Source organism: Balearica regulorum, chromosome 1 (genome assembly GCF_011004875.1).
Source record: "Balearica regulorum gibbericeps isolate bBalReg1 chromosome 1, bBalReg1.pri, whole genome shotgun sequence".
Classification (NCBI taxonomy): Eukaryota; Metazoa; Chordata; class Aves; order Gruiformes; family Gruidae; genus Balearica; species Balearica regulorum.
In genome coordinates, this window is record NC_046184.1 from 91,975,397 (window position 1) to 92,001,704 (window position 26,308).

The following is a 26,308-nucleotide window of genomic DNA, read 5'->3' on the forward strand; positions in this document are numbered from 1 at the left end:
TGAGGCATAAATTAAGCCTACTGTGTGGGATGCAACAGACCTCCATTCTTACGTCACCCACTTATTTATTAGGTGACTGTCACATGTGGAAAGTGTGAAAACCTCAACCAGTATCTTCATTTAGCAACTAAACAAAATTTCTACAAGATTTTTCTTCTCATGGAGCTCAAAGTACTTTAGAACCAAACAGTAAGTGCTCTCGTTTTACAGACATGGCAGCCAAGTCAGCAATTGCTACTGTGGGTCACATCATTAGAGGGCTGCCAATGGTTTCCCAGTCATTTTTCCACTCTCTTGGTGAGTATTTATTCAAATTATATTCTTTCTTAGAAAAAGAAAGAAAAAAATCTCCCAAAATAAGAACAACAAAGATAAAATCCCCCATAAAAGCAAACCATTTTGCATTTTTGTCCAAAAAATAACAACAGAAAATTCTTGCTAACATATAACAAGGTTAATACCAGAAGTAAGAGCAGAGAATTTTCAGTTCCACTTCTGGTGCAAACACTAAAAAGCAATTTATTGTCTAGGAAGAACACACAAGAGCAACTGGTCGAAAGTTCTCTTATATTTTAATTATACATTTGACAGTCATTGAAGAGAATCTACACATTTACCATCTGCTTTTACACCTGGAATAATATTCAGAAGACCACCACAAGGCACATTATAGGCATTAAACTTAGAAGAAATAGCAACAAACAGTCATTACTTGTGGGGTTAATTTAATATAACCTCAAGTGTCATCTGTCTCTTATGTCAGGTTGACAAATGGAAGGCTGTAACCATATTAAGTGGGTATTTTAAGCTGATGTGCTGCTGGAGGTAGTAACACAGAGGTGAGTTAGCTACCCTATGTAGTAATATGCATCGCTGAAGAGCTTTGCATTGTGGTAACTTCCACCCTCCTCGAAGTCAGCCTAACTTTAGCTAGTGCTATCATGAATACAATCCCAGAGATAGCAACTGGGCATTTCAGCACTTTCTACTGCCAAACAGGCACTTGCCAAGACCAGATCAATGATTGCACAAGAAGCAGCCCTTGCCCTCCATTCCTGGAATGGCATTTCAGGATGGCAGGGCACTCTGCAAACAAGCAAGAAAGCCAGATATTGCAAGTCCTTTCTTAACCAAAGAAAAATTACATGATTTTATCTCTCTTATGAATCTCTGGTCTGAGGTGGAAAGCAGCTGACAGGAGCAGCACAGACGTCCTTATCTGCCCCATGTGGCATGGTCACTTACTCATTACATTATTATTTTAAATTAGGATAACTCCAGTGGCTATCAAGGCACTTTATCTGACACAGAAAATTCATTCTTGGGGGTAAGGTATATTCCTTCAACTGCATGACAGCAAGAACAAAAAGTCTAGAATGGCAATAGCTCCCATATGTGAAACATATTCAACTTTTTTCATCGCAAATGGGCTGACATACGAACATCAGCTCTTTGGAATGGCTGAAAAATTAAGCATGAATAAATTGCAACATAGAAGGAATGAGACCAGGCTATTTCCTACTGTTATTTCTTTCAGTGTGTAGTATTTGAGCTGCTCAATTCTCTCTCTCTGTTTAAAAGTCAAAGACCCCGTAATCTTATCAGAAAAAAAGAGTCCACATAGTATTGTGCAGTACTGTCACACAGCTTTCATTTATAGCCAATTAAAAATAGAAATAAGCATTCAAAGCAAAGCCTATTTCCTTCCTACATTTCTGTCTTCTTGCATGCATATAAAGATTTCCTTTGTCGTTATTTCATAGCCCACCAACTGGTGTTTTATGAATCACAGTGGTCCATGGACCAGTAAACCTGGTACCATTTCTGCTTCTCTGCTAGATAACCTAATCTACTTCTGTTGCGATTTAAGAAGTTACAGAATTAAGACTGAGATACAATCAATTTTCCCTGAGGAGTTTTGTTTAATGTTTCTATAAATATGAACAAAGTGACTGAAGAGGAGCTCAAGTACGATAAAGATAAAACTCTTCAGACTTCACACAGCACAAATTGTGTTCACACGATCTACAATGAGTCATCCTAGCTCAATTATGGGGTCTAGAGGAACAAATAAAGATGGAGGGCTCCTTCATAGGATTTAGATTAAAAAAAAAGCACAACCTCTACAGTTAGTGTGCTCATACTACAGCAGCAAGCTTCAATAGCTGCTACTGTTACACAGAGTCATCTGGGATTTCTTGCTGTGTGAGGAGGTTCTTGCTCGTGGGAATACTTTCTGGACATATGTTGGCTTATACACACTTTAATGTGAAGGAAAGTGAACTCTTTCCCATGCTACCATATTGGTATCTCAACTGATGTCTCAATAGCCTCTACTCTTGATGGAGAAAAGGGCAGCGCTTCCCTGAAACCTGGACATTTGGGCTGGGTTGAGATGATGGGAAGAAGTTGTCCTGCATGATGCATGGAACTGTTGGAAGCATAAGGAGACAGTTGAATTCTACACCACCAATTCAGCTTCCAAGAGTAGAATCTGCAGGGCCCTGGGTATCTGTTGAAAGTTACCAGGGGGCAATGCTAAAGTCAAAACAGGATGCTAGTTTTGGATGAAGGAGCCCTGTATTATTTTCTGCCATTGCAGTCACCATAAACTCCTCTTAACTAATAAAAATACTAGCCCATCATGGAAGAGGGGGTGCATAAAATCCTCACCATGTCATTAAAGAAGAATAAAAATGATTCACAGCCAGTGGCTGAGAACCAGATTCAAGAGTGATACTGGCTTTGCAAGTTCTGCAAACACACTTAATTCCCTATATTTCAGAGGTAACTCATGGGTCAGTTCACATTATTCACAGTTTGGGTCTAATGCAGACAAGGACTACACTTAATACAGCCTTCCCTTCTTGAATTCAAACATTGGAGTTAGTGTTTTGGCGCTTTTTTGTGCTAACCATCAACTGCTGGTGAACAGCCCCTCTGTCTTCAAAGAATAGGCCTCCAGTCCTGAAACGAAGTCAACCAGAGAGGTGAGTGGGTCCTCCCTGCTTTATCTCCATACACAGGAATTAGAAATAAGCACTGTCAGCCAAGAAACTGTAGGAAAACGAGCACTCTCTGTAGTAGCCTTTGGTTGACCAGCAACTGCATCGAATATCCAGCTAGGAGTATTTGCTCCAAATGTGTTGCTTCCCCATCATTGTTCAAAGAAAAGAAGAAAAAAAAGGAGGTGGGTAAGGTGAAAGCCTCTCCAAGTCAGTCTTCCAAGGGAAAGCATAAGCACATCAGTAACTGGGATATTAAAGAACAAATAGTAGCAAGTGTCCCATGTGGCACTGGTTGGGAAATAAGCTAGGCAATACAGTCATTGATACTGGCCAATCTCTAGTGCCTCTGGGTTACAAAATAATTCAGAAGATGCTCCAAAAGCTCCTTGCCAATCTTTGAGTCTCTTGAATCCAAGAAGTGCCTGTGGCAAGCCAGTTTCCCGTGGAAGCAGCCAGCACCCAGAGAACCAACCTCTCTTTTTCCAGCACATTTTAAATGAGAACAGGGAATGAATGGTATCAAGGAGAAATGGCAAGTTGTTCTCCTTTGCAACTGGTCTCAGAGCGTACAGAAATTCTGTGTTCTAGTTGCAAGGTGATAGATGAGAAAATCCTGCAATCTAGCTGCAGATCAGATGCACCACATATGCAGAGCTGGTAAAAGTGTCAGGGTAAAGATCAAGGACAATAGTAAAAACGGTGACTGTAAGACTTCTTCAGAGCCCTTTGTCCCACCCCATGTATATGATACATGGCACAGAGAGCAAAGGGAGAATATAAAATGCATGGAAAAGAGTACATGGCTTAGGAAAGATATATCCATCAAAGCCATGCTTCCTAGAGTTTGAAAGAAATTTGGGTCCACGGTGTGAGGGACAGTAGTCATAGCTTGCTCAGTCCCTGTAGGGATGGCCAAACCTTGGTAAATTTAGCCCTTTAAGTTTACAAATAAATTCAAGTCTGGGTTGAAGGCTAGAACAAGTGTCTTTTAAGGCACTAAGGTCTAAACTTAAAGTAGGGCAGGTTGTTTCAGTCAGTATAGGGCAGATAAGCTGGGAATTTGCAGATGTGCTAGCGAGCCTTTATTAGGGCAGCCAAACATCCTTCCAACACTGTGATTCTTCTGTTTGGGAGAGGCTTACTGGGGACAAAAGGAAGCAACTGCCCCAACCACAGTGAGCAACAAGGCAGAAGCAGCAAACTTTACACATTCTGAAGCACAACAGAGGGCCTTAGAAAGGAGATGCTGTGCCTCCCTAAACCAAACTCCCAGGGGGACAGATCATTTGACCTCCAGAGGCCTCTTCCAATCTAAATTATTCTGCTTTCCTGTGACTTTATAACTCTGTGATGATTGGAGCCATTCTCCAGTAACTGGTGTGCAAAGACCAGCATTCTACGGATTGGGCTCCTTGCAGTACCAGGGCACCTAACAAAGACAACTAGTATCTCTCTTTAATAAATGGTGTATATACACCATTTATTAAAAAAAAAAATCTGCTGTTTCCAATAGAATGTTTTCAACATACCACATCCCATTGCAAACCTAAGTTTCCAAATCACAGCAAGAAGAAAAAGGGGTTATGTATTGCTTTCATAGGCACTAGACATAGATTCTTCAGAGTTGTAAGTCTAAGGAGTAGCTGCTTCATCTGTTTTTTTGCCAGTTGTCGTTCAATCAAAAGCAACCATCCCAACCTACATAGTAGAAAAGCTAAGAGGAGTCTGGTGGGAATCTTAGTTCTTTCAGTACTGGCATTAAATAACTATGCTTCTTGCACTGTGGGAACTTCCTCTGTCCTGCAAAAGAAAAGAAAAGATTCAGGAACAAGGAAGGATGAATGGAAATCATATGTCTTCCTACATGCTCTGAGCACCATAACAAAACCATTCCTACATACACATATCCCAGCTGGTACTAGAAGGGCACTCAGTACTGCTGCCTACTCTGGAAGTGCTTTCTCCCCAGGCAGTGCCAGGAGAACAGCTATTCTAACCCCAACACGTAGAGCCCCAAATGGTTCTAGGTGGGGACAGGAGTGAGAGGATGTAACACGTCACCAGATGTGGGACATGATAGGGGACCTACTTTATTTGACTGCTCGCTTTGCCCCTGAACTATAGCCATGCAACACATGTCTGAAGGCAGGGAACTCGGCAGTCTCTTCATAACGAAGTTGCGCAGGGCACCCAGTGCTCTTTGCCATCCATTTGAAAGACAACAGGCTGCAGAAAGTAACAAACATTCACTCTCACTCCCCAAACCCCACCTCTTCCCTTAGATGGGAAAGCGAAAAGGCAGCTGACTCACCGAGCGTGGCCCTGCACTGTCTTTGTGCTTCTTGTCCTGACCTGGGATGACTTCTAATGAGCGATAACTAGGGGGTTTATCTTCTGGCCATTCCCGAGACCGCTGCCGCCGCCGCCTGCGGTTTGCCGCTGGGAGACGGACTTGCTCTTCTGAGGAGCTCCATGACCCCCGGCGAGAAGGGGGAGAGTAGCTGTGCCGCCGCTGACCTGAGTTATTGCTCCTCCTGGTGTGGTGCTGGTAGTCTTGCCTCCCTCTGGGCTCCTGTCTCCAGCCACGATGGTGGCTGGAGCGCTCCTTGGCCTCCTCCGGATAGAAACTGCAGCTGCTGCTGCTGCTCTTGCCCCGTGGAGGTGACATATCCCGTCTGGAGTGCTGAGGCCTGTCACTGTAGCCGCCTGTCCTCTGCCTCTGAGGATGGTCCTCTCGCTGCCTGTCCCAGGGCTCCCGACTGTAGCTGGAATGAGAACCCCCACTGGAAGGCAAGTGCTGCCTCCAGTTTTCCCTCCTGTCCTCTGCTGCAGAGTCCCAGGGTCTGGGGGTGCGGGCAGCTCTCTGTGGCCGTGAGGAGTTGCTGCTCCCATGGATGGAGGAGATGTGATCAGCGAGAGGAGGTGGCATGATCTCGGAGCCAAGGGAGGACAGCAAGCTGGGCTGCACAGCCTGCCGCTGGTGGGAGGGTGGCCGGAGCTGTGACATGTTAAGGTTTTGGATTTCAGACTCCAGATAGTCCAAAACGCCCTTGTTAGGGGAAAGCTGAGCTTGTGGCTGCACCAGAGGAAGACTGTTCTGCAGAGACACATCTAAGGATGAAAGCACAGGAGAACGCAGCAAGTCAAGGGGAAAAAAATAGAGGGCTCTTCTGCACTAATGATCCTGGCTGAGTCCCTTTTGAGCCTCTCTTCTCCTGCTCCTCCTCACTGCAAAAGCTGCGTGAGTCTCAAGCACCACAACCAGCACATCCAAACCATACAAGGTAATGTGCAAAGAATAGTAACTAGTAAGTTGTAGCATGATCTGTGTTTTGGGCAGCACAGAGGTAAGAAATCAAACTCATCCAGCACACCTGGAAATATAAAAGACAAAACCTTTTTGTCTTTAGAGAGAGGAACATTTTTTTCCTACAGTATTGATAACAAATTTTATTTTAAAATAAAGTCAGAGAAAGTTCATAGTGTTTCCCCTTATATCAAACTGGAAGAAATATGAACCAATACTGCAAAACAAAAAGAAATTTATATATATATGCACACATACACACACACATGCATATATAGATATGAGTAGCAAATGGAGAAGTTTCTTCACTAGGAGACTGGTCTAGCTCTAGAACAGTTACCTAAAGAAGTCATGGAATCTCCATCCTTGCAGGTTTCCAAGACTCAGCTGGACAAAGCCACAGCTAATGTGACTGAGGTTGGTGACAGTCCTGCTTTGAGCAAGAGGTAAAAATGGTAACTGTAGAATTAACTAGTGGGCTAAAAAAGTATATACTCAAACATCTTGAATCTAGCATTTAAGATGTTTGCAAACTATTTCTTCAAACAACAGTTAAGACTGTTGATGTGATGAAAAGCTAATTTCAGATGAAAAATATGTTGTATTTATTTGAGAAGTCATTATGTTGAATTCCCCTCTTTTCCTTGGGTGATTAAATAATATTACTTGTAATAAGTTATCTTATTACTTATTTCTCTAGGACTTCAGAGACTCCATCTTCCCTCCTCCATTAAAGTTACAAATAAATACCACTAATACAAGCGATTTTGGGACAGAACAACTGGAAAATTCTTCCTGGTTCATTAAAGAGTCCTTCATGTTTTGCTGCACGCAGACTAGATCTATTGCACAGAAGGCAGTTTGCCCTTAATCATTTGAAGACTAGAGATTTGATAAGAACTCAAACAAATTGCACCTCACTTGTCATGTCAATTTTGGCTATAAGGAGTTGACCGTGACCAGCACAGCAGAACAAAGAGACAGTACCCTCCTCTACCACATGAAGCGAGATAAGCTGGGTATATTTACCCTGCAGTCACTTGGGTGTAGCACAGACATACCTTAGTTAGCATTAAACTACTTCACCCAGTACTGAGCCTAGCAAGACATTTAAGATGGATAGGCTGTATTTATCCACCCAGGCAAGTCCATAGTATGCTGCAGATGTAGCAGAGCTGTCATGCTAGGACATGCAGTCATGCTAGGAACATCTTTCTCTCTTTTGTAGTAGAGAGGCTAAAGCTTCAGCCTTTGCTGAAGCTCCCTGAGAAGCTACCTGTTTCTCATCCTGATTTCCCTCTGAAATGATGCCCGTGGTCTCACCTTGTTGCAGTAGAGGGTTCAGCTGGTAAGAGGAAAGTTGCGAGTTCCTGTCGCCACCTCCATAGAACATGTTGGGTGACATCCAAGGTGCAAGTGCCTGAGCCCGCTTCATGAACCGATGCCGTTCCAGTACTGTAAAAGAAGAAGAAAGCTTACAGCAGCTATCCAGAGAGCACAGCTTGCAGACCACATACCATGTAGCCTTTAGATGTGATCAGATATAGGAAATTCACAGAATGAAAAGCTCTCTCCACCCTATGACAAAGGTAAAACAGAGCACAGGAAATTACAATATGAAGTTGTACAGCCTCAAAAAGATACCTAAACCAGAAGAAAAGCATTACTGCCTGACATTCAGGGGACAGTTCCAGCAACTGGGAACAAACAACACTATGCTTGAGTACACAGCACAAAAACAAATGCAAGACTTCTACCTGCCCTGTCATTATGAGTACATTTGCAGAAAGATGGGAAATAATGTTTCATACAGCAAGACATACCACACTGTTTTCTCTCTCTTAAAACTCTTTCAGCTCATCATTGCTCCTTTTCCCTTTTGGCTTTGAATTATAGCTAAACAAGACCTTTTTTTTTTTTTTTTGCCATCTTCATGTAGGCTCTGTCCAGATCATATTTTCCTCACCATACTCCACCATTTCCTCTCTGTTCCACAAATAAGGCACTCAGAGATGCATTGTCCAGCTTCCTCCTTTCTAGTCTTTCAACCACTCTTGTTGTCTCTCTCTGTAATTTACCTCAGCATGACTGCTAAAAATTAAATCCCTTAGGACAGTGTGGTCAAACTGGTGAACAAACTAAATTTCCTGTTCTCAACAGCAATGTCGAGTATGCCAAAAGAGCAAACCCAGTGGAAATTTCTCTCTCTTGCTGCTTTTCCACCACTGCTAACTCCAGACCCATACTCGTGAGGTCAGGCTGCAGTTCCACTTCACTTTTTTTCAGCACTTCCATCTTACCTTCTCTACACAGACAACCTCACCATTCCCATCTTCAAAACCATCACTCACTGCAGCTTCTTCTTTGGGAACACCTAAAAACTTCTTACAGAAACTTTCTTCTTCTACCACAGACAATCAAACCTCAAGTTTACAAGCAAGAAAATTCAGCAAGCCCCAGACCTTACAAAGCCTGACTTTGCATGGTTTGTCTGTCATTCCTGGGTGAAGCTTTTCTGCAACAGAGTCTTTGCAAAATTTCTCTTATATGGCTTCTCTGGAGTTTCAGAAGTGGCAGACTTTTACTGCAGCCTCTTCTCTGGTCAGGCATGAACAGAACGTTCCTGGCTATACAGTTCAGGAGCCAAGACAGGAATGTAATTGCTTTTGAGATTTTTACCCCTCTGATAAATCTGGCTGAAGTTGGCTGATGAAATTAAAAGCTACTGGAGGGAAAGAGGGGATAGACAGACAGGTTGACTGCATAAGCCTTGCTCCTTTAAGAAACCAGGCTACAGCTAAGCTCCAATTAATTCTGTCCCCTGGGTTCATCTGCAGCAGGCAGCATTTACACTACACGCTCTTTGGGACTAAGCTCTCCATTGCAGGTAGTACTCCAGTTATTAAACATGTTCTCCTTTAGCTGTTTCACTGAATTTAGCCAGAGCACCACTTGCAGCAAAACAGGGACTGACCATGCCCCTCAACACATCCTTCACTTTCCCTGCAGTTCATATAGCTCCACTTTGTTCTCCACTCCAAACTCCTTCCCCCTCCCCAGCCTGGCTTCAACCAGAGTGACCTACAAAGCTCGAAATTTCAGGGATTTTAATCCTAATGCTCTGATTTTTCTTCAAAGCTGTGTGGCCTAAGGTAGCAGCTTTCAAGCATTTTATGTCAAGATTACTTCACTATTTTTTTTCCCAAGGGATTTTCCTGCAGTTCAGCTTTCAAACTTGAAGAGAAAAAGAAGAAAGTGAAAAAGGATAAAAAGAAGGGAAAGGCCTTATATGTTCCTCTCCTGTTCCTCCAGTTATCACCTTGAGAATGTCCTAGAACCTGCTGAGTGCATGTCCTTTGGTTCTGACCACAGTCTTTGCCTGAGGAGTGAAAGGCCCAGCAGCTGTGGGCATACCTGCTTAGGGTTCCCCTTCTCAGGGTATGAAGGCAGTCGCTAGGACCAAAGTCATCCTGTCCCTGTAATTCTCTGATCTCTCCCTACAGCTGAACTAATGCAGAACTACCCTTGGACTTCCTTCACTACCTTCATCCTCTCTTCCTTCCCCAGATACTTTGCCTTCCAGTTTGAACAGGATATCTATATAGAACACTGAACTCAGTACTCTGGTTCCCCATCTGCAAAATGGAAGGAAGGTTACAGATCTCTTTTTAAAGTGAACATATTTAGCTGAGGAAGGTCAGATTCACCCTAGTTCCAAAACTCATATCTGCTATAAAACTTTGGCAGGATGTCATATTGTTCCTTCCACTTACTCCCTGCTGAGAAAGGTTGTTCTTCACCTTTGACAGACTTTACAGCTGCTGGGCCAATTATAAAAAAATATATTTTCCAACCTAGCCAGACCCAAGTGCAAGTATATCCTATTTTGCACCAATTCATTAGTGGAAGATGTCCACAGTAGAAAAGGAACTAACAGGAACAGAAGGAGGTCATACCTATATTTACCCTGGTGGGCTTTTCAGAGTTTTCCCTGGGGAATGTAATTGGCTTGCTCCTGAGGCATGTTTAATATTTCTGTACACCAATTCTGAATTACTCAAACAATGCGCTTCTTTTATTACTAGGTTCAAAATCATGTTAGTTAATGACCTGACTTTAAAACACCCAGAATTACCTTGATTCAGTGGCGTCTGTGCCTGTTCAGCAAATCTAGGCTACCCTCTAGTGGCCAATAATTGGGAAGAAATCACCCGTGCTCGGCTTGCACTGACTTAGTGGAGGATTTCTGACTTCTCTTGAGCTGTGTGGAACTGTTACTCCTAAGGACTGTTTTTTAAGATGCCCCCTGTATCTATTTTCTTGTGGTTTTTACGGCCTCCAGTTCATTTCTTGGAGTCCAAAAAGTAAGTCAGAGGCAGGATGAAGTGAAGAGAACGTGCACTAGCAGAGGGGAGCAGGCACAAGGATCCCTTGCAAAGTGGATAAAGAGGACAGGCAGCTGGAATGGAAATTACGGCCACAAAATCCAGCAGCCAGTCAAGGAGGCTGGACTCATCTGTATCTTCTCTTGTGAGCAAGGAGAGGTTTTGGGAACCCCACAAGATTCCCTCCTACCTATCCTCAACAGAAGGCAGGAAAGACAACAGCAGCAGTCTGGAACGTGCTATCATCGCCTACAGCATAGAAAAAAACAAAAAAGAACTCACACATATTCTGAATCCCTTTTTTGATGAGAACTAGGAAGTCTGGAGGTGTGAGTCTTTCATCTCCATCACCTCTCTCTCCCTTCATGGGAACTAATTTTTCTGCCAAATTTCCATAGCCTACTCAACACCATGCATTTTACTTGACAGCTTGTAAAGCCCCCAGAAAGTGTTGTGTTTTGTTTTGCTTTTAGCAAGTGAGAGAGATGCTCTGTTCACTCTTTGCAAGGGCTAAGCAAATTAAGCTTAAATCTATTATGAGCAAGACTGGTAACAACGGATAAGAAGTCTGAGGTACTCAACAACTTTTTTGCCTCAGTCTTCACTGGCAACCTCTCATGTAGATGGACTACAAATCAGGGACTGGGGGAGCAAAGTCCCTCCCACTGTAAGAGAAGATCAAGTTTGTGACCACCTGAGGAACCTGAACATAAGTCTATGGGACCTGATAACGAGATGCATCCCTCCATCCTGAGGGAGTCCTGAGGGAATTGGCTGATGTAGTTGCCAAGCCACACTCCATGATATTTGAAAAGTCACGGCAGTCAGGTGAAGTCCCTGGTGACTGAAAAAGAGAAACATTGCACCCATTTTTAAACCACGACAAAAGGGTAGAAAGGAGAATCCTGGAAACTACTGACCTGTCAGCCTTACCTCTGTGCCTGGGAAGATCGTGGAACAGATCCTCCTAGAAGCTATGCTAAGGCACATGGAGGACAGGGAGGTGATTTGAGACAGCCAGCATAGCTTCACCAAGGGCAAGTCCTGCCTGACCAACCTAGTGGCCTTCTGTGATGGATGAGGGAAGAGCTACGGATGTCATCTATCTGGACTTCTGTAAGGCCTTTGACATGATCCTCCTTCTTTTTAAATTGGAGAGATATGGATTTGATGGGTGGACTATTTGGTGGATGAGGAATTGGTTGGATGGTCACATCCAGAGGGTAGTGGTCTACAGCTTAGTGTCCAGATGAAGACTGGTGACAAGTGGTATCCCTCAGGGGTCTGTATTGGGACCAGTACTGTTTAATATCTTCATCAACGACATAGTGGAATTCAGCGCACCCTCAGCAAGTTTGCAGATGACACCAAGCTGGGTGGTGCAGTTGACATGCCTGAGGGATGGGATGCCATCCAGAGGGACCTGGACAAACTCAAGAACTGTGCCCATGTGAAGTTCATGAGGTTCTACAAGGCCAAGTGCAAGGTCCTGCACATGGGTCAGGGCAACCCCCCAGTATCAATACAGGCTGGGGGATGAAGGGATTGAGAGCAGCCCTGAGGAGAGGGACTTGAGGGTGTTGGTTGATGAGAAGCTCAACATGACCTGGCAATGCACGCTTGCAGCCCAGAAAGCCAACCATGTCCTGGGCTGCATCGAAAGAAGCGTGACCAGCAGGTCGAGGGAGGTGATTCTGCCCCTCTACTTTGCTCTCATGAGACCCCACCTGTAGTACTGCATCTAGCTCTGGGATCCCCAGTACAAGAAAGAGATGGACGTGTTGAAGCAAGTCCAGAGGAGGGCCATAAAAATGATCAGAGGGCTGGAGCACCTCTCCTATGAGGAAACGCTGAGAGTTGTGGTTGTTCAGCCTGGAGAAAAGAAGACTCAGGGGAGACCTTACTGCAGCCTTTCAATACTTAGAGGGGGCCTACAAGAAAGATGGGGACAAACTTTTTAGCAGGGCCTGTTGCGATAGGACAAGGGGTAATGGTTTTAAACTAAAAGAGGGTAGATTTAGACTAGATGTAAGGAAGACATTTTTTAGAATGAGGGTGTTGAGACACTGGAGCAGATTGCCCAGAGATGTGGTAGATGCCCCATCCCTGGAAACATTCAAGGTCAGGTTGGATGGGGCTCTGAGTAACCTGATCTAGTTGAAGATGTCACTGCTCACTGCAGGGGGGTTGGACTAGATTACCTTTAAAGGTCCCTTCCAACCCAAACTATTCTATGATTCTAAAATGCTTACAGTTTACTAACACCCAAGGTATACCAAATAGCTCCTTTGCAGGTAAAAGGAAACCAGAAACATAGCTTCTTATTCATACATCTTCTCCTTCTAGCATCTGGGGAAGAATCTGGTGATTTCAGTGATAAATAAAGGTATTTGTTGCATTTTGTTCCTGTCAGATTGTGTAAGCTGCAGGGGGGCTATTCCACATTGCGTTGCTACTAAGTTTCAGTTACAGCAACACAGAGGTTGTAAGACCTGAGTAGCCAAAAATCAAACACTGGCCTTATTAAGATAACAGGGTATGGATGCAGAATCTTTATTACTGCTAAAAACTATGGACAACAAAGATTCTCTTGACTCTCAAAACCTCAGAATGCATTTATAGGGTTGGCCACCAAAATAAACCATTTTTCTTTCTCCTCCCTTCCTTCCTCAAACAAAACCAAACAATACCTTTTTCTTGTGGAAGGAGCAGCTCTGAAAATAAGAAGAAGATAGAACATTCCAAATTTTTACATAATTACCTGTCAGAGCAACACACTTGAAAGTTAGGCCAGTTTGGAGAGTAGTACCAAGGCATTTGCTTGCCTTCCTCACATGCACATGAACTACAAGACGGGGAAGAAAAGTCCTGAGCTCCTCATACAAGGGAGCTGATCATGCCCTGGATAGCATGAGGGAAGTTGGTATCAAGGTGTGAATGAGGAGGAACTTCTGCAAGTAGGACACAGAGGAGCAAGATGAGCTCCATCTATACTAGCTCCCCTCCTCTAAACTCAAATAAGCTGGTCACGGAGTTCACACTGACCAAAGAAATGTCTCAGTCTATATGGACGCGGAACTGGAGGGCGAAAGTGGAGCTCAGCAAGCTCCCAGTCAAGCTTTTGTCTTGACAGAAGCCATGAATGGATGCACATTTGCTTGAATCTCACCTTCCTGATTACAGCAGCAGCGGGTTGGGCAGCAGACACAGGGTATGTGGCAGCAGCAATACTGGGGACAGCACTGGCACCAGCATACTCCAATCAGCAGAAGGAGGAGGAGGCCACCAAGAACAATGAGAAGTACTGTGAGCCAGTCTACGGGAAAACGGAGAGAGAAAGAGGATCCTGATGTACCTGGGCATAGTAAGTTACTGAGCACCTCTCCACTGCTGGAGGCATCTTGGGGAGGGGAGGAAGAGAACAGGAGGAGATACCTGCCACCCAAGCAACAAACCACAGAAACTTACGGAGAACAATCAGCTTAACTTCTTTGTCCGCATCACCTGAGGTATCTCCTGGTGCTTCCACAGTGCAGTAGTACACGCCATGGTCCCACCACATGACCTCACTAATGACAAGGTCTGCCCCTGTGGGAGAGAGACTGAGAGGTCAGTGGGCTATTTGGGACTGACAGACACTACTTTCGGGGCCCCCCTCTAAGAGGGCCCTCTGCCTGCAGGTGATATAGTACTGCATCGCCTCTCTTCCCAAGTGTAGCCATCACCTTCAAACAATCCCATTTGCGTCCATTGAGAACTCCTGTAAACAGCATCAACTGCCAGTCCCTTTTTTCTTTGTATTGCTGGAAGGCAATGCTACTTTGAAGCAGGACTAGTTCTGTGTGGAGTGAAATAACCAGCATGCTGCTGGGTGATGTATGTTAACAGATACCCACTGCTGCCAACCCTACTGGTTTTGGAACACAGATCACTGTCCCCTTAGGTCAGCCATCCCAATAACTCTTCTGGCAGTAGCAGCAACTATTGCTCCAGGGACAGCAGGGAGCCTATAATGCACCTGGACAACTATGCAGTACTTAGAAGAAAGAACTGTTTTCTAGCCTCTTGGGGTTCTCAGCTTACTTTTGCACTCTTCAGCAAAATGCTCAGGCATCCTCAGCTCAGCCCTAGCTTGTAGTGCCTCCAACACCCTCAGGTCAGCTGGGCATAGGGTCCTTCACAACTCTTATCATTGTCACCTCACAGAATATGTAAGCTACAGATGACATTAGCCATGTTTATGTTTCTCTTCACTTGGGAGGCCCAGATATTGGACAGTTACTGAGACACTCCCTGCCTGGGAGGTCAAGTCACTTACGGTTCTGAATGGTGATCTTTCGTTGCTGGTAGTCGATCCCCAGCACAGGCTCCTTCTGCCCGTATTTCTGGATGACAATGCGCACCTTTCGCTGGCTGTCATTGCAGTCGTCAGATGGGTCCTGGCCAAGAGCTAAACCAGCCTGGTATGCTACAAACAGACATCATCAAATAAGATGCCAAAAGTTATTTCAAAGGACCAATTTCTATCCCCTTGTGAGCAGCAGAGACACTCTTGAATGCATGTGTGCATTTGCTTTGGTTTAGTAATACAAAGCATGGCTTTAAACCAGCAAGAACAAGTTGCTTTGGAGTACTCAAAAGCAAACAGGTGGAGCCACAGGAACGGCAGAGATTTTGAGAATGCAGGAGCTGCAGAGGAGATTCCTCCTGTACTCACAACCGAAAGAATAACAGTAGAAAGAAACTAAAGAAGTAGGCTGGAGGGCAGCTCCCAGTATGAAGATAATCTGCAAGGGAAAAAAGTCATGAAACTCCCAGGAGCACTGGAACTAAAACAAGTGTGTTTATTTACCAAACAAAATCTCCAGACATACATGAACTGCTGTAGAGATTGTCTCCCTTTCCCTCCTGTATCCCATTAGATGTTGTGGAACTCCTATAGACAAAAGAATCCACCATCTGATTCCAGCTAAGGATTACGTGTAGAGAGACCCACCAGGATTAATGGAGGGCTAGAGGCAATTTCTGTCCAATACTTTCATGACAGACTCACAATCTAAACTACTTTCCAGGTATTTGGGAGCTGAGATTTGGGGAGACAACGGACACACAGAGTCAGCATTGTCTGTAAAGGGCTTGCAATGAAGAGAGGAAAGGACAACGCTTGTCAAAGGCTCCTCCATTTCTGTATCTGCAATGGATCATGAAGACCAGATCCAACTAAGCAAACACTGTGACCTTCATGCTTTCTGGTCCTGTTGGGGGCTATTAGCTTAAGCCTGGGCTCAAAGCACTCACATTATGCTGGGATCAGCAGAGCCAGTGACCCACCTGTTTGTGGACTAGGCTCTAGAGCACTGGGTAACATGCCTACCCAACCCATCCAAACTGTATGAAGGAGAGTTTGGGCACCAAGACACCAAATAAGTCCAGGCTCCCCACTCTGGGCTCAGTCTTAAGAGGGCAGTTAAGCTAAGATTGTCCAGCTTAAACATACTGCAGGGTTTATAGAGAATAGAATAGGATAGGAATAGGATAGGAATAGGAATAGTTCAGTTAGAAGGGACCTACAACATTATCTAGTCCAACTGCCTGACCACTTCAGGGCTGTCCAAAAGTTAAAGCGTGTTATTAAGGGCATGTTATTAAACACTGACAGGCTTGGGGAATCGACCACCTCTCTAGGAAGCCTGTTCCAGAGTGACTACCCTCTCAGTAAAGAAATGATTCCTAATGTCAAGTCTGAACCTCCCCTGGCACAGCTTTGAATCATTCCCACGAGTCGTCAGAGGGTCCTAGAGAGAAGAGCTCAGCACCTCCCTCTCCACTTGCCCTCCTCAGGAAGCTGTAGAGACCCATGAGGTCACCCCTCTGCCTCCTTTTCTCCAAACTGGACAAACCCAAAGTCCTTAGCCGTTCTTCATAGGACATTCCTTCCAGCCCTGTCACCAGCTTTGTTGCCCTCCTCTGGATGCATTCAAGGACCTTCACATCCTACTGAAATTGTGGGACCCAGAATTGCACACAGTACTCAAGATGAGGCCGCACCAATGCTAAACAGCATGATAATCACCTGTTTTGACCAGCTGGTTATATTGTGTTTGATGCACCCCAGGATGCAGTTTGCATGTCATTTCAAGAACCATCTTAAACACTCCTGAATTAAGGCTGCATACACCAGAATGTCTGCACATGAAATGCTGCCACCAGTACTAAATGTTATTACTTAGAAGTCTTTCTGCCCTCCAAAATGCACGTGTTTCTTCTGCTTCCTAAAATCAGTAACATCGGGTCACAGGTATCTAGCTCCAACCATGCAGTCCCCCCTGAAATCATCAAGTCCACTTGTTGCAGGGCCCTTGCCTTCAAACATGCTGAAGCATAAGATGGGGCTGCCAAGATTGACATGTCAAACATGGTTAAGCCTCTCTGCCTTCTGAGCTGATGACAAGGAGGACAAATGAGTTGCTTTGGCTGGGATTTCAACAACATCATATCATAAAGCCTTGATATTGCAAAGGAAATCACAGACATGACCTACTTTTTCTTGGGGGACAGGGAAATACCACCACTCAACCTGGTTTGTGGGCAGGAAGAGGTCAAATGCCTGTATTCCCCAGTAAGTCTACCCTCCCTTTCCTTTTCATTTGAAGAAGGATTCCTCGGAGGACAAGCCTGACTTACAGACTGAGTAGTAGTCAAAGATGGGGTCCTTGCAGAAGGATTTGAAGCGCCAGGTCACTACCACGTCTTGCAGCTGTGCTGAGGTGCTGTAGTCACACTTGAGGACAACAGTGGCAAATAAGGTGGTATAACGCTCAACATCCTGCACTGTCACCAGGAGGGAGAGACAACCTGCAAATGAGAACACAGAAGGCAGTCAGCCGGCAGGAACAGACCTCACATCACAACTTTCACTCTGCACCAGACCCACAACTGAAGTATATCTCCCTCAGCCCCATCCAGGACCTGCACCTATGGACCTCACCAGCCCCTCTGCTGAAACCATCCAGAGTTACAAATTCTGGTTAGAAGGCGAGTCCCATCTTTCCCTGACAGAAGGCAGCTTGAGCCAGCTGCATTGGCCTGCCTTATGGACTGAATTATTTTCTCCAAAGCAACTGTTAGCAGCCATTATCACTCTGTGTTCTCCTCCTGCATGGGGAAAACTGTCCCTCCAAGCTGAGGGAGATAATTCATTGGGCCCAGAAGCATGCAGGATGGGATTGCCTTGGCTTGTCATCCTAACCCAGAAAGTTCTGCAGCGCCATCCGCTCATATAAACACCAAATGAATTTTATCAAGGTCTTGCTAAGACAGTCATCAGAATGTTATCTAGCGGTGACCAGGATTAAGACAATACAACTTTTCAGCCATAGCATCATAGTTAAACTTAATCTGGTTATCGCTACTTCAGAACAGCACACATCAATTACCCTATTTTTCCTTTTTAATGAAGCTATTATTATGTATGTTTAGAACTCATCTGTAACAACCCCACAGCATTTTCAATCCAAGCAGCTGCCCCCACTGAGGAAGATTTTACAATGTTTCTCATAAGCTATGCTTTATTTTAGCCACACTCCAGAAACATCTCTATCTTATTTAAACTTTGATAATACAGTAAGTTGTGCTTGTCATTAACAATAGCGAAGTTATCACCAGTTGCCTTTGATAAGGGAATACAAACAGTGCAGAGCAAGTGTGGGATGCCCTGTCTGAAATACACCCTGGAGAATAGGGCAGGGTTTGCAGTGCTATGCTAGTTGCTTCTTAACTGGGGAGCACAACAGCAGGAAAGGAGGGGAGCAGAGGGGGAGGCTTGGAAGGTATCAACTGAAAGGGTCACCATGAACCAGCACTCAATTTTTATTGCATATTCAAAGACCTTCCCTCTCCTCCACGTTTTCAGGATGACAGCAAGGGAACAAGGGACTATGTAGTAACATCTGGATCACAACTGCAAACACCATTCTTTCAGCGTCCTCTTAGGCTGCACCTCCGCAGTACGTGCCAGGCACATACAAGCTCACCCAGTTTCCACCAGGTGGAAAACACGCTGCAGAGGTGCAACGCTGCCTCAGCAAGTAATTCTGCAATAGGATATTGTCAGTGCAGAACTTGTTTATTTTCTGCTTGGAAATGGGCTCCTGGTCAACTAACTCAAAATACAGGCAGAGCAAACTCATTTGCCTTAAAAATACCACACAAACACAAGAGGACCAGAGCACACTCTGAATCCATGGCTTTTCTGAAAAATAAAATATACACACATGCACTTAAATGTAGAAATACCAGCAGCTGTGCAAACTGCTAGCAAAACCAAGGATCTCTAATTTTTACAATACTGTAGGCAAGGCAACGTCAACAGGTGACAGGTAGTTACAAAGGGTCTTATTTAACTACATTGTAGTTCAACACATCTTGTTTCAGCTTTCATTGTGAAATAGCTGACCCACAGGATCTTACAGCAGGAAATCACACAAACCCAATCCAAAATCCAAGCTCCCAAGACTGGCCAAAACCTTGATCTCACTGGCGATCAAATGAATTCCCATATGAATTCTGACCTGTTGAGACTCATAGAAACAGAACAGATTTTCCGAGGGTTTCCTATAGCAGCATCTCTCAAGCGAGAATAAAATACTCAAAATCACTACATGCTTTTCACTTACAGAAACTAAAGCTTGTTATGAAAGGGATCCTTTCTTATTACCTCTGTTCTGCAAAAGAGTGAAGAGTTGAAAGATAATTCCTAGTTTTTTAAAGAGGTTAAAAACCTACTGTTCCTGCTGGAGGACAGTCCGATGTCTCTGTACATCTGATGTTTCATACTAACCTCCTCCAAGAAAACTGTAAAGTTGTGAAATTAAGGCCGGTTCCTAAACTTGGACTGCATTGCTCCACTGCATGTTGCTACCCTTCTTATCCTGCTTGGAAAGAACAAATCTGGCCACTACCAACCTAGCAAGTTACCGCTACCTCAGGCCTGTGGCTTTGCATTGAAGACACTGTGAAGACACACAGGGCCAGAGAAGCCAAGTTTTAGCTAGAACATCATGCAGGAACGCAGCTGTCAAGCAAGACAATCAACAAGCATATGTCCATATTTTGTTGCTTCTTTATTAGTTCTCTGTGAAAAACTGAACTTTGGTATTTAAAGCTGAATCATCAGCAAAGTCCCAGGCATCCAAGAAGCAAAATGATCACTGTATTTCCTACAGGAGATAAGAAGCTGTCAGGCAACCTGCAAAACTTTGTAGAAAGGACTCTGCTTGCTGAAGGCCGCCTGTGGACACGGAGGCGAGTTCCTATTGTCCATACAAACATGTGTCTAGCAGGTATGGAAGCACTGCAGCTACACCAGATCCCTAAAGAGGATGGAGCTCCTGAGCTAGCAGCAAAGGCTGGGATGGGCGCTTGTGACAAGCGAAAGGGGAACCCCTATGTGTTTGTACCCTGTGCTCAGGTCTAAACCAAGCTGGCGATACTGGATACCAAACGAGCGATACTGGAGGCTGCCAGGAAGCTGGCGGCCACTTCCTCCTAGGAGGGCAGCTGGCCGCACCTTTGGGGTAACGAAACTCCTCTCCGCATGGCTTTCGTACCTAGCTCGGGAGAGCCCCGTTCGTCCGCCCGGCGGGGAGGGACACCAAGGGGGCAACAACGCTCGCCCGGGGCAAGCCACCCCTTCCCCCCTCCGCACCACGTTAACCCGGTGCGAAACCCGAGGGCGCTCCCGGGCCCCGGCCCCCTGTGCCACACGGGTGTCCCGGGGCGGGGAGGGGTCCCGGGAGGGGGCCGGGACCCCGCCGCCGCCCCGGTGCGGCCCAACTCACCGGCCGGCAGCCAGGCCAGCAGCAGCAGCGCCCACCAGCAGCGCCCGCGCGGGGCCATGGCGCTGCCTCCTCCCCTCCGCCCGCCCGGGGACGTCGCGCCGGGCCACCCCGCCGCGCCCACAGGCCCTCCCCTTCCCGTGGCACCTGGCCCGAGGCCGGGCGCTGCCGCCGGCTTCAGTCCCCTCCCTCCGCGGCCCCTTGGCGCCCGCCCGGCGGCAGGTACGCCTCACTTCCTCCCTCCTCCGCACCTGCACCCTCCGCCGCAAAGCCAGACAAAATACAAGCCGCCAGCTTCGGAAACTGCTTGGAAAAAAAAAATTGTATATAAAAAAATATGCACACAGGTGTATGTGAAGATACGGACACAGATAGGCGGTTTCGCCCCAGCTCTGCCATTTGGGGCAACGGGCCGTAACTGACCGGCGCGCGGAAGCACTTGCTTCGTCTCGCGGGCAGAAAGTTTAGGGAATTCATTTCATTTTCCCGCTGAGTTTTGAAAAGACCGCAACGGTGGCCAAAAGAGATGTTACTTTAAAAAAAAACAAAAAAGCCCCACAATTAAAAAACTAACACCCACCAGCCCCTCTTAATTTATGGCGGAATGGGAACTGCCGCGCGCTTCCCTCAGCCCCGGCCGCCACACCCGGTAACGGCCGCCGGCAGGTGCCAGCCCCCACCGCCGCCTGAGGGACGCCTCCGCCACGCCCCAGGAGTCGGCGCATGCGCACACCCCACCCCGCCGAACTACAGCTCCCGGGGCGCTTTGCGCGCCGCGGGAGCGGTTGCCTGGAAACCGGTAACGCCGCGATGGAGGAGGCCGCAGGTACGGGGTGGTGGGGAAGGTCAGGGCTCGCTCCGGCCCCACATCGCCTCTCGGGGGACCCGCAGGCCCTCGTGTGTCCCCGCGTCCCGTGGGCCTGCTCCCGGTAGTCACCCCGCTCCTCATGGACCCGCCGCTGCCCACTGCCGGGGCATCTCCTCACTGCACCCCCCTGGGTCCCCTCTATGGCACCCTCCCCGTGGCCCCTCAGAGGCTTCCTCCCCTGCTCTCCCTGAGGAGCTCCAGATGTCCCCTGCCTGGCCCTTTGCTATCCCCTGCAAAACAGCCTGTCACGGGGCGCTTCTGCCTCGCCATGGCCTTTTCCTGGTGTCCAGGTGGAAGGCGGCCTTGGAAGAGTTGTCGGGCTGAGGCGGTGCTGGGCCTGCACCTCTATGTGAGGCTGGTGCCATCACCTCTGCATGGTGAAGTCTGGGGCCAGTCTTCCTACACAGAGGTGGAAAAGAAAAGCCTTTTTCTTTCTGGAAACGAAAAGCCTTTATTCTCATGTAGATGCTTAGCTTTGGAAAAGTGCAACAGGAATGAATGCTCTGCAGCTGAGATAGACCGTCCCGTACTTCATTTGAAATGTGGGACTTGTTGGTTTTGCTTTACCGATTGTGAGGCAGTTATTACCTGTTGTATTTGTGGCACTGTTCTTGTGTTCACTTTTATGATTTTCCTTCATACTGTAAGTTAATAAGTAACTGGTGATGTCACCTGTTTCTGCTTAATAAAAACCTGGTAACCTTTATTCACAAGGCAGACTTCAAGAGACTTAAAACTTTCGCTTGCATGAGACAGAGCTAGGATATCTGGATCATAGAGAGGACTACTTTGGTTGTAAGGTTGGAAATTACAGTTAGGTTTTATTTCTCCTGATTTTATAGGAAAATATTTTAAACGTGCACAATGTAGCAATAGTGAGGTTTTAAGTAGGGCTCCCCCGTCCACTTCTTTTCTTCCTCTGATGGGGGGAAAAAGAGACAATGGGGCTATGCTAAAGACAATGTGTCTAGATCCTGCTTTGTAGCTTTATCCTTGCTGTCTCATTCTCTGCTTAGTAAATATTTTATATACTTAACCTTAACTGCTGTGAGAATTGATATCTTCTGTTATTGTCCTTGCTCTCAAGTCTTCTAGCTAGTGTAAGAGAGACAGCAATATTCTCTAGTACAAAAAATTTCTTCCCTGGGATTTTGGGTTGACTGCCTAAAACTGACTTTTATTACTAGTTTTGTAGTAATGTTGACTGATAATGATATGCAGACAGCACTGGATAGCTATGCCTGATTGATACTTGGATATTTTTCTTTGTGTATATAGGCACTAAAATACTTACTTTCTTGAATGAAAGTAAGTTTTGCAAAACTCTGCTACTTGCACAGTGCAGAGATGAATTTTTAATCTCTTCCTTATTACTGATACTAATAGCACTGCACTTATGTTCTGCAGTAATAGTTCCCTATTTCTACATATCCTGAATTAGTGGACAAAACTGATTATCACTCTTCTGTAGATGTAAAAGCTGAGGTGAGTTAGGTGACATCTCTAAGCACAGTCACACAGTTAATGGTGGGGCAGAGATATGTTCAGTTTCTAAAGTACAATTGTGGGCTGCATTTTGATCATTATTTAATTTGATGCATTTTATGCAGTTGAAGTGTCAGTCATGGGATTTATGAAGGCAAGCACTGCATTTATGAAGTTTACACATTTAAACACCTTTTTTTTTTCTGGAAAGAGGAAAAATGTAGGATGACAAAATACAAAGAAAGTGGTGTCAGTGAATTTGTTTACGTGTTACTAAATAAACACCCATTTGATTTAATTATCCCATATCTTGAATAAATGAGACAATTGTCTGAGATGAGAAATCTCTTAATGTCAAAAGTTACTGAGAATTTTTGAGAAGCTGCTATATATAAGGATTCTGTGTGGTGGCAAAATAGCCAAGAAACATCTTAGTTTTGAAATAACTGAAAGAATATACCCAAATGAACACATTTCTCCATTCTGAGGTGAGCTGTGGCTTTTGTGAATGTAGCTAAGTGAAAGGCAAGTTGAAAGAAAATGGAGCTTCACAGCTTATAGCACTGGCCACTGAAACAAAGTAAACCTGAATTCACTCCTGAGTGAGTTCTTAGAAAGCTAGATGGTGGAACTGATGTAGATCTGTATAGTGTTTCAAGTCAGCATCTTGAATTACTAGGACTGGTGGTGGTGGTAAGAATAATACTGTCCTGGTGAGGCATAGTGTATTATTAGGGTTGGCAAAACTGTCTAGTTGCCAACTTGTTGGGTTTTTTTTTCCCTGCTTCACACCAGTTCTACTTGCCACTATCTCAGTTTTCAGTATCAAAAGCCTTAATTCTAGTTAAACTAGGAAAACTGTCTCAAAAAACCAAAACCAACCAAACAAAAAAAAAAAAAAACCAAACAAAAAAAAACCCCAAAACCCCCCAACCCAGGAAAAGAAAAACAGCATTCACAGAGAGATGCATATCTTTGTCACAGTGAATCTACATGAAAGTTTTCTGCATTAGTCAACCCATGAAACCCAGAATCTGCAACTGAAGTCGACATGTCCCCTGCCTTAAGCCTCCTCAGAGTCTTTAAATTCAAAATTTGTTTTGGCACAGTGCTTGAACACCATCACGGTAATATGCACAGTGAACATTGCAATAGCTTTCTTTAACTAGAACCCAGATATGAACGCAGGCGGAAATGTTCATACCCTCTTTCAGCCTAAAGCATTTTCCAGATAGGAATTAATTTATAATGAAAACTATGATAGTCTTAATTTTTAGAAGATAAATGATTGCTAATTAGTTATAATAATTTAAAATTTTATAGCACTTTTCTCTATGGATATCAAAACACTTTGCTAAGATGGGAAAGTATTATTATCTCATTTTTCACAAGAGGTAACTGAGACAGCCAGAGGTGATATGGCTGATACAAATTGTACACATCATTACCGGGTTTGGAATTAGAATTCAGGTCTCTGAACACTCTACTATATATTTATGCAACTAGTCTGTAACTATTTCTTCAACTTCAGTGATATCAGTTCTGTTACCCCATTAAAAACTCATGAATTTCATTTAAATATATTGAGATATATTGCAATTGTTTTCTTTTGATTTGTTTTCTGAATGTAAAACTTCCTGCATGTCTGTTTTCAAGTTTTTCTCAGCACTCCTGAGGGGTAAAAGCTCATTTTAATTTTTAAATGAAATTATGCAGGAAAGTCAAACTCTGGCAGAGACTCAGAACCTTTGGATGAAGATTGAGTAGGGCAGGTTGACAAGAATGATATGTCTACAATATTTCTTTGCCCTCACTGTCCTTCTGGTGGGTGGAATTATGTTTGGACACTTTGCCTTTCCTGAAATACCTGAAAAGTCTGAGATGCCTCAAAAGATCTTTTCCCAAATGGATTCTGACCCAAAGCCAGAAACAGGAAACGCAATTTTATAGATTTTTCTTGGTATCAGTCAGGCATACACATAAAAAGAGACTTGTTTGCATCCTGCCAATATTTGTTATTCTGAACAGTTAGGTTTCTTTACATTCAACTTCTGAATTTGTACAAAATTGCTCCAATGTTCATTTTAAGGTGTTTTATTTGGAAATAGATACCATATTTGAAATCAGAAGGCAGAACCAATTTAGAATAAGACCAATGCTTGTGCTTTTTTGCTTCTTTCAGAGACATTTATATAAATGATCAATGTTTTTTATATGAAAAAATTGGGATCTTTACCACTCCAGAGGACAATGGTAACTCATGAAATTGTAGCACTCTGCAAATGATAGTCTGAAAGCTGAAAAATTGCTGGAAGGTGTTAGTTAAGCTGTTTAAAGGTTGTTTTTTTTTAAATTGTGTTAATTTTATTCATTTACTTTGCATTAATATAGAATGTTTTGAAGAAAGTCCTTTTTTCTTAAAGATTAATCTCTCCTGTTTCTCCATTCAAGATATTAGATAGTCTCAGAATATCTATCTCCCGATATTTTTGTGAAGTTCACCAGAAAGGTGGAGGAATAGCCTCGTTGTCTCAAAAACAAATTTCCCCCCCCCCAGTATATTAAAGAGAAACCCAAACCATGTAAATCCGTCTTCAGCTTCCTGTGTTACACAATATTTAGTCCTTCTATAGCAATGTACCCAGAGCCTGGAGTCCTAAAACCTGAACCAATGAATTCAGCGTACAAATTAGGACATATCTTTGGGCTATCCATATTTGTAGTGTACAGGCAGAACAAAAATATTATATTTGGGAATCTCAAAGCATTTAAGAGGAAATGAAAATGGTCTAAAAGGCAGATGAAGGCAAAAATACTAAAAGTTCCTCTTCACTACCACCAGGTAAAGAGGATGTGCCATTTTTTCCAAGAGAACAGGAGGGAACCGATGAGAAGCCAGTGGAAGGTGCACAGGCAGATCACAGCAGTGTCCGTGAGTATTTCCCACTGTTATATAGTGATTTCAATATTGAACCTACAGTAGCTTCTGGTTTCTCCCACCGCTCACCCCTTCCTTGCTAGGGTGCGTTTATCTTCAGTTGCTGCTCTTCGTGTTTCCAAATTTCATTTTGACTCTAGTCAAGGATGTGAAATTCTGGGCTGACCACTGTGTCTGCAGTTCCCGCTGTCCTGCAGTCCACAAAGTCCCCTGAAAATTTTTGCTGCTTAGACCTGTTTCTGTAGCTAGTACTGCTATCAATTCATTAACTCTGCCAGTCTCTTTCAGTTAGAAACCTGTATTTCTCTTTTTAACACCATTTTCATCTTGAAATGCCTGTCCAGTGTCTGTTTCAGATGTTCTGCATGTCATCTAACACACTAGATCTAGGTAGCATGGATGACAAAATCCACTAGTGAGTCTCCTGTGGCACTTTGGAAGGATTGATCTTCCTATTATACATTTTTCCTGTTATAGGATG

The 26,308-nt window shown here is 44.5% G+C and overlaps 2 protein-coding genes across 2 annotated transcripts in view; one reads left to right on the forward strand and one right to left on the reverse strand.

Annotated features, from left to right (window-relative positions):
* Positions 1–556: 556 nt before the first annotated feature.
* ILDR1 (immunoglobulin like domain containing receptor 1) lies at positions 557–20,679 on the reverse strand. The gene is made up of 8 exons (XM_075765886.1): positions 20,540–20,679; positions 17,385–17,555; positions 15,019–15,168; positions 14,169–14,288; positions 13,870–14,016; positions 7,639–7,770; positions 5,320–6,119; positions 557–4,808 (listed from the first exon to the last, which is right to left on the reverse strand). The coding sequence occupies exons 1-8, from the start codon at positions 20,595–20,597 to the stop codon at positions 4,767–4,769; spliced, it is 1,620 nt and encodes a 539-aa protein (XP_075622001.1). The 5' UTR covers positions 20,598–20,679; the 3' UTR covers positions 557–4,766.
* A 580-nt stretch (positions 20,680–21,259) lies between these two features.
* Positions 21,260–26,308, forward strand: part of CFAP44 (cilia and flagella associated protein 44) — a 46,789-nt gene continuing 41,740 nt past the window's right edge. The window contains exon 1 of the mRNA XM_075755573.1: positions 21,260–21,362. Coding sequence (XP_075611688.1) covers positions 21,260–21,362 — 103 coding nt within the window. The remainder of the gene's footprint in view (positions 21,363–26,308) is intronic.

Excerpts from the sequence above, each read along its gene's own strand:
- ILDR1 (XM_075765886.1), bottom strand. The coding sequence starts at position 20,597 with ATGGCCCCGCGCGGGCGCTGCTGGTGGGCGCTGCTGCTGCTGGCCTGG. Across the intron at positions 14,017-14,168 it reads AGTTAAGCTGATTGTTCTCC|ACTGGCTCACAGTACTTCTC; the intron begins GTAAGTTTCTGT and ends GTTTTCCCGTAG. Across the intron at positions 4,809-5,319 it reads ACAGTGCAGGGCCACGCTCG|GACAGAGGAAGTTCCCACAG; the intron begins GTGAGTCAGCTG and ends TTTCTTTTGCAG.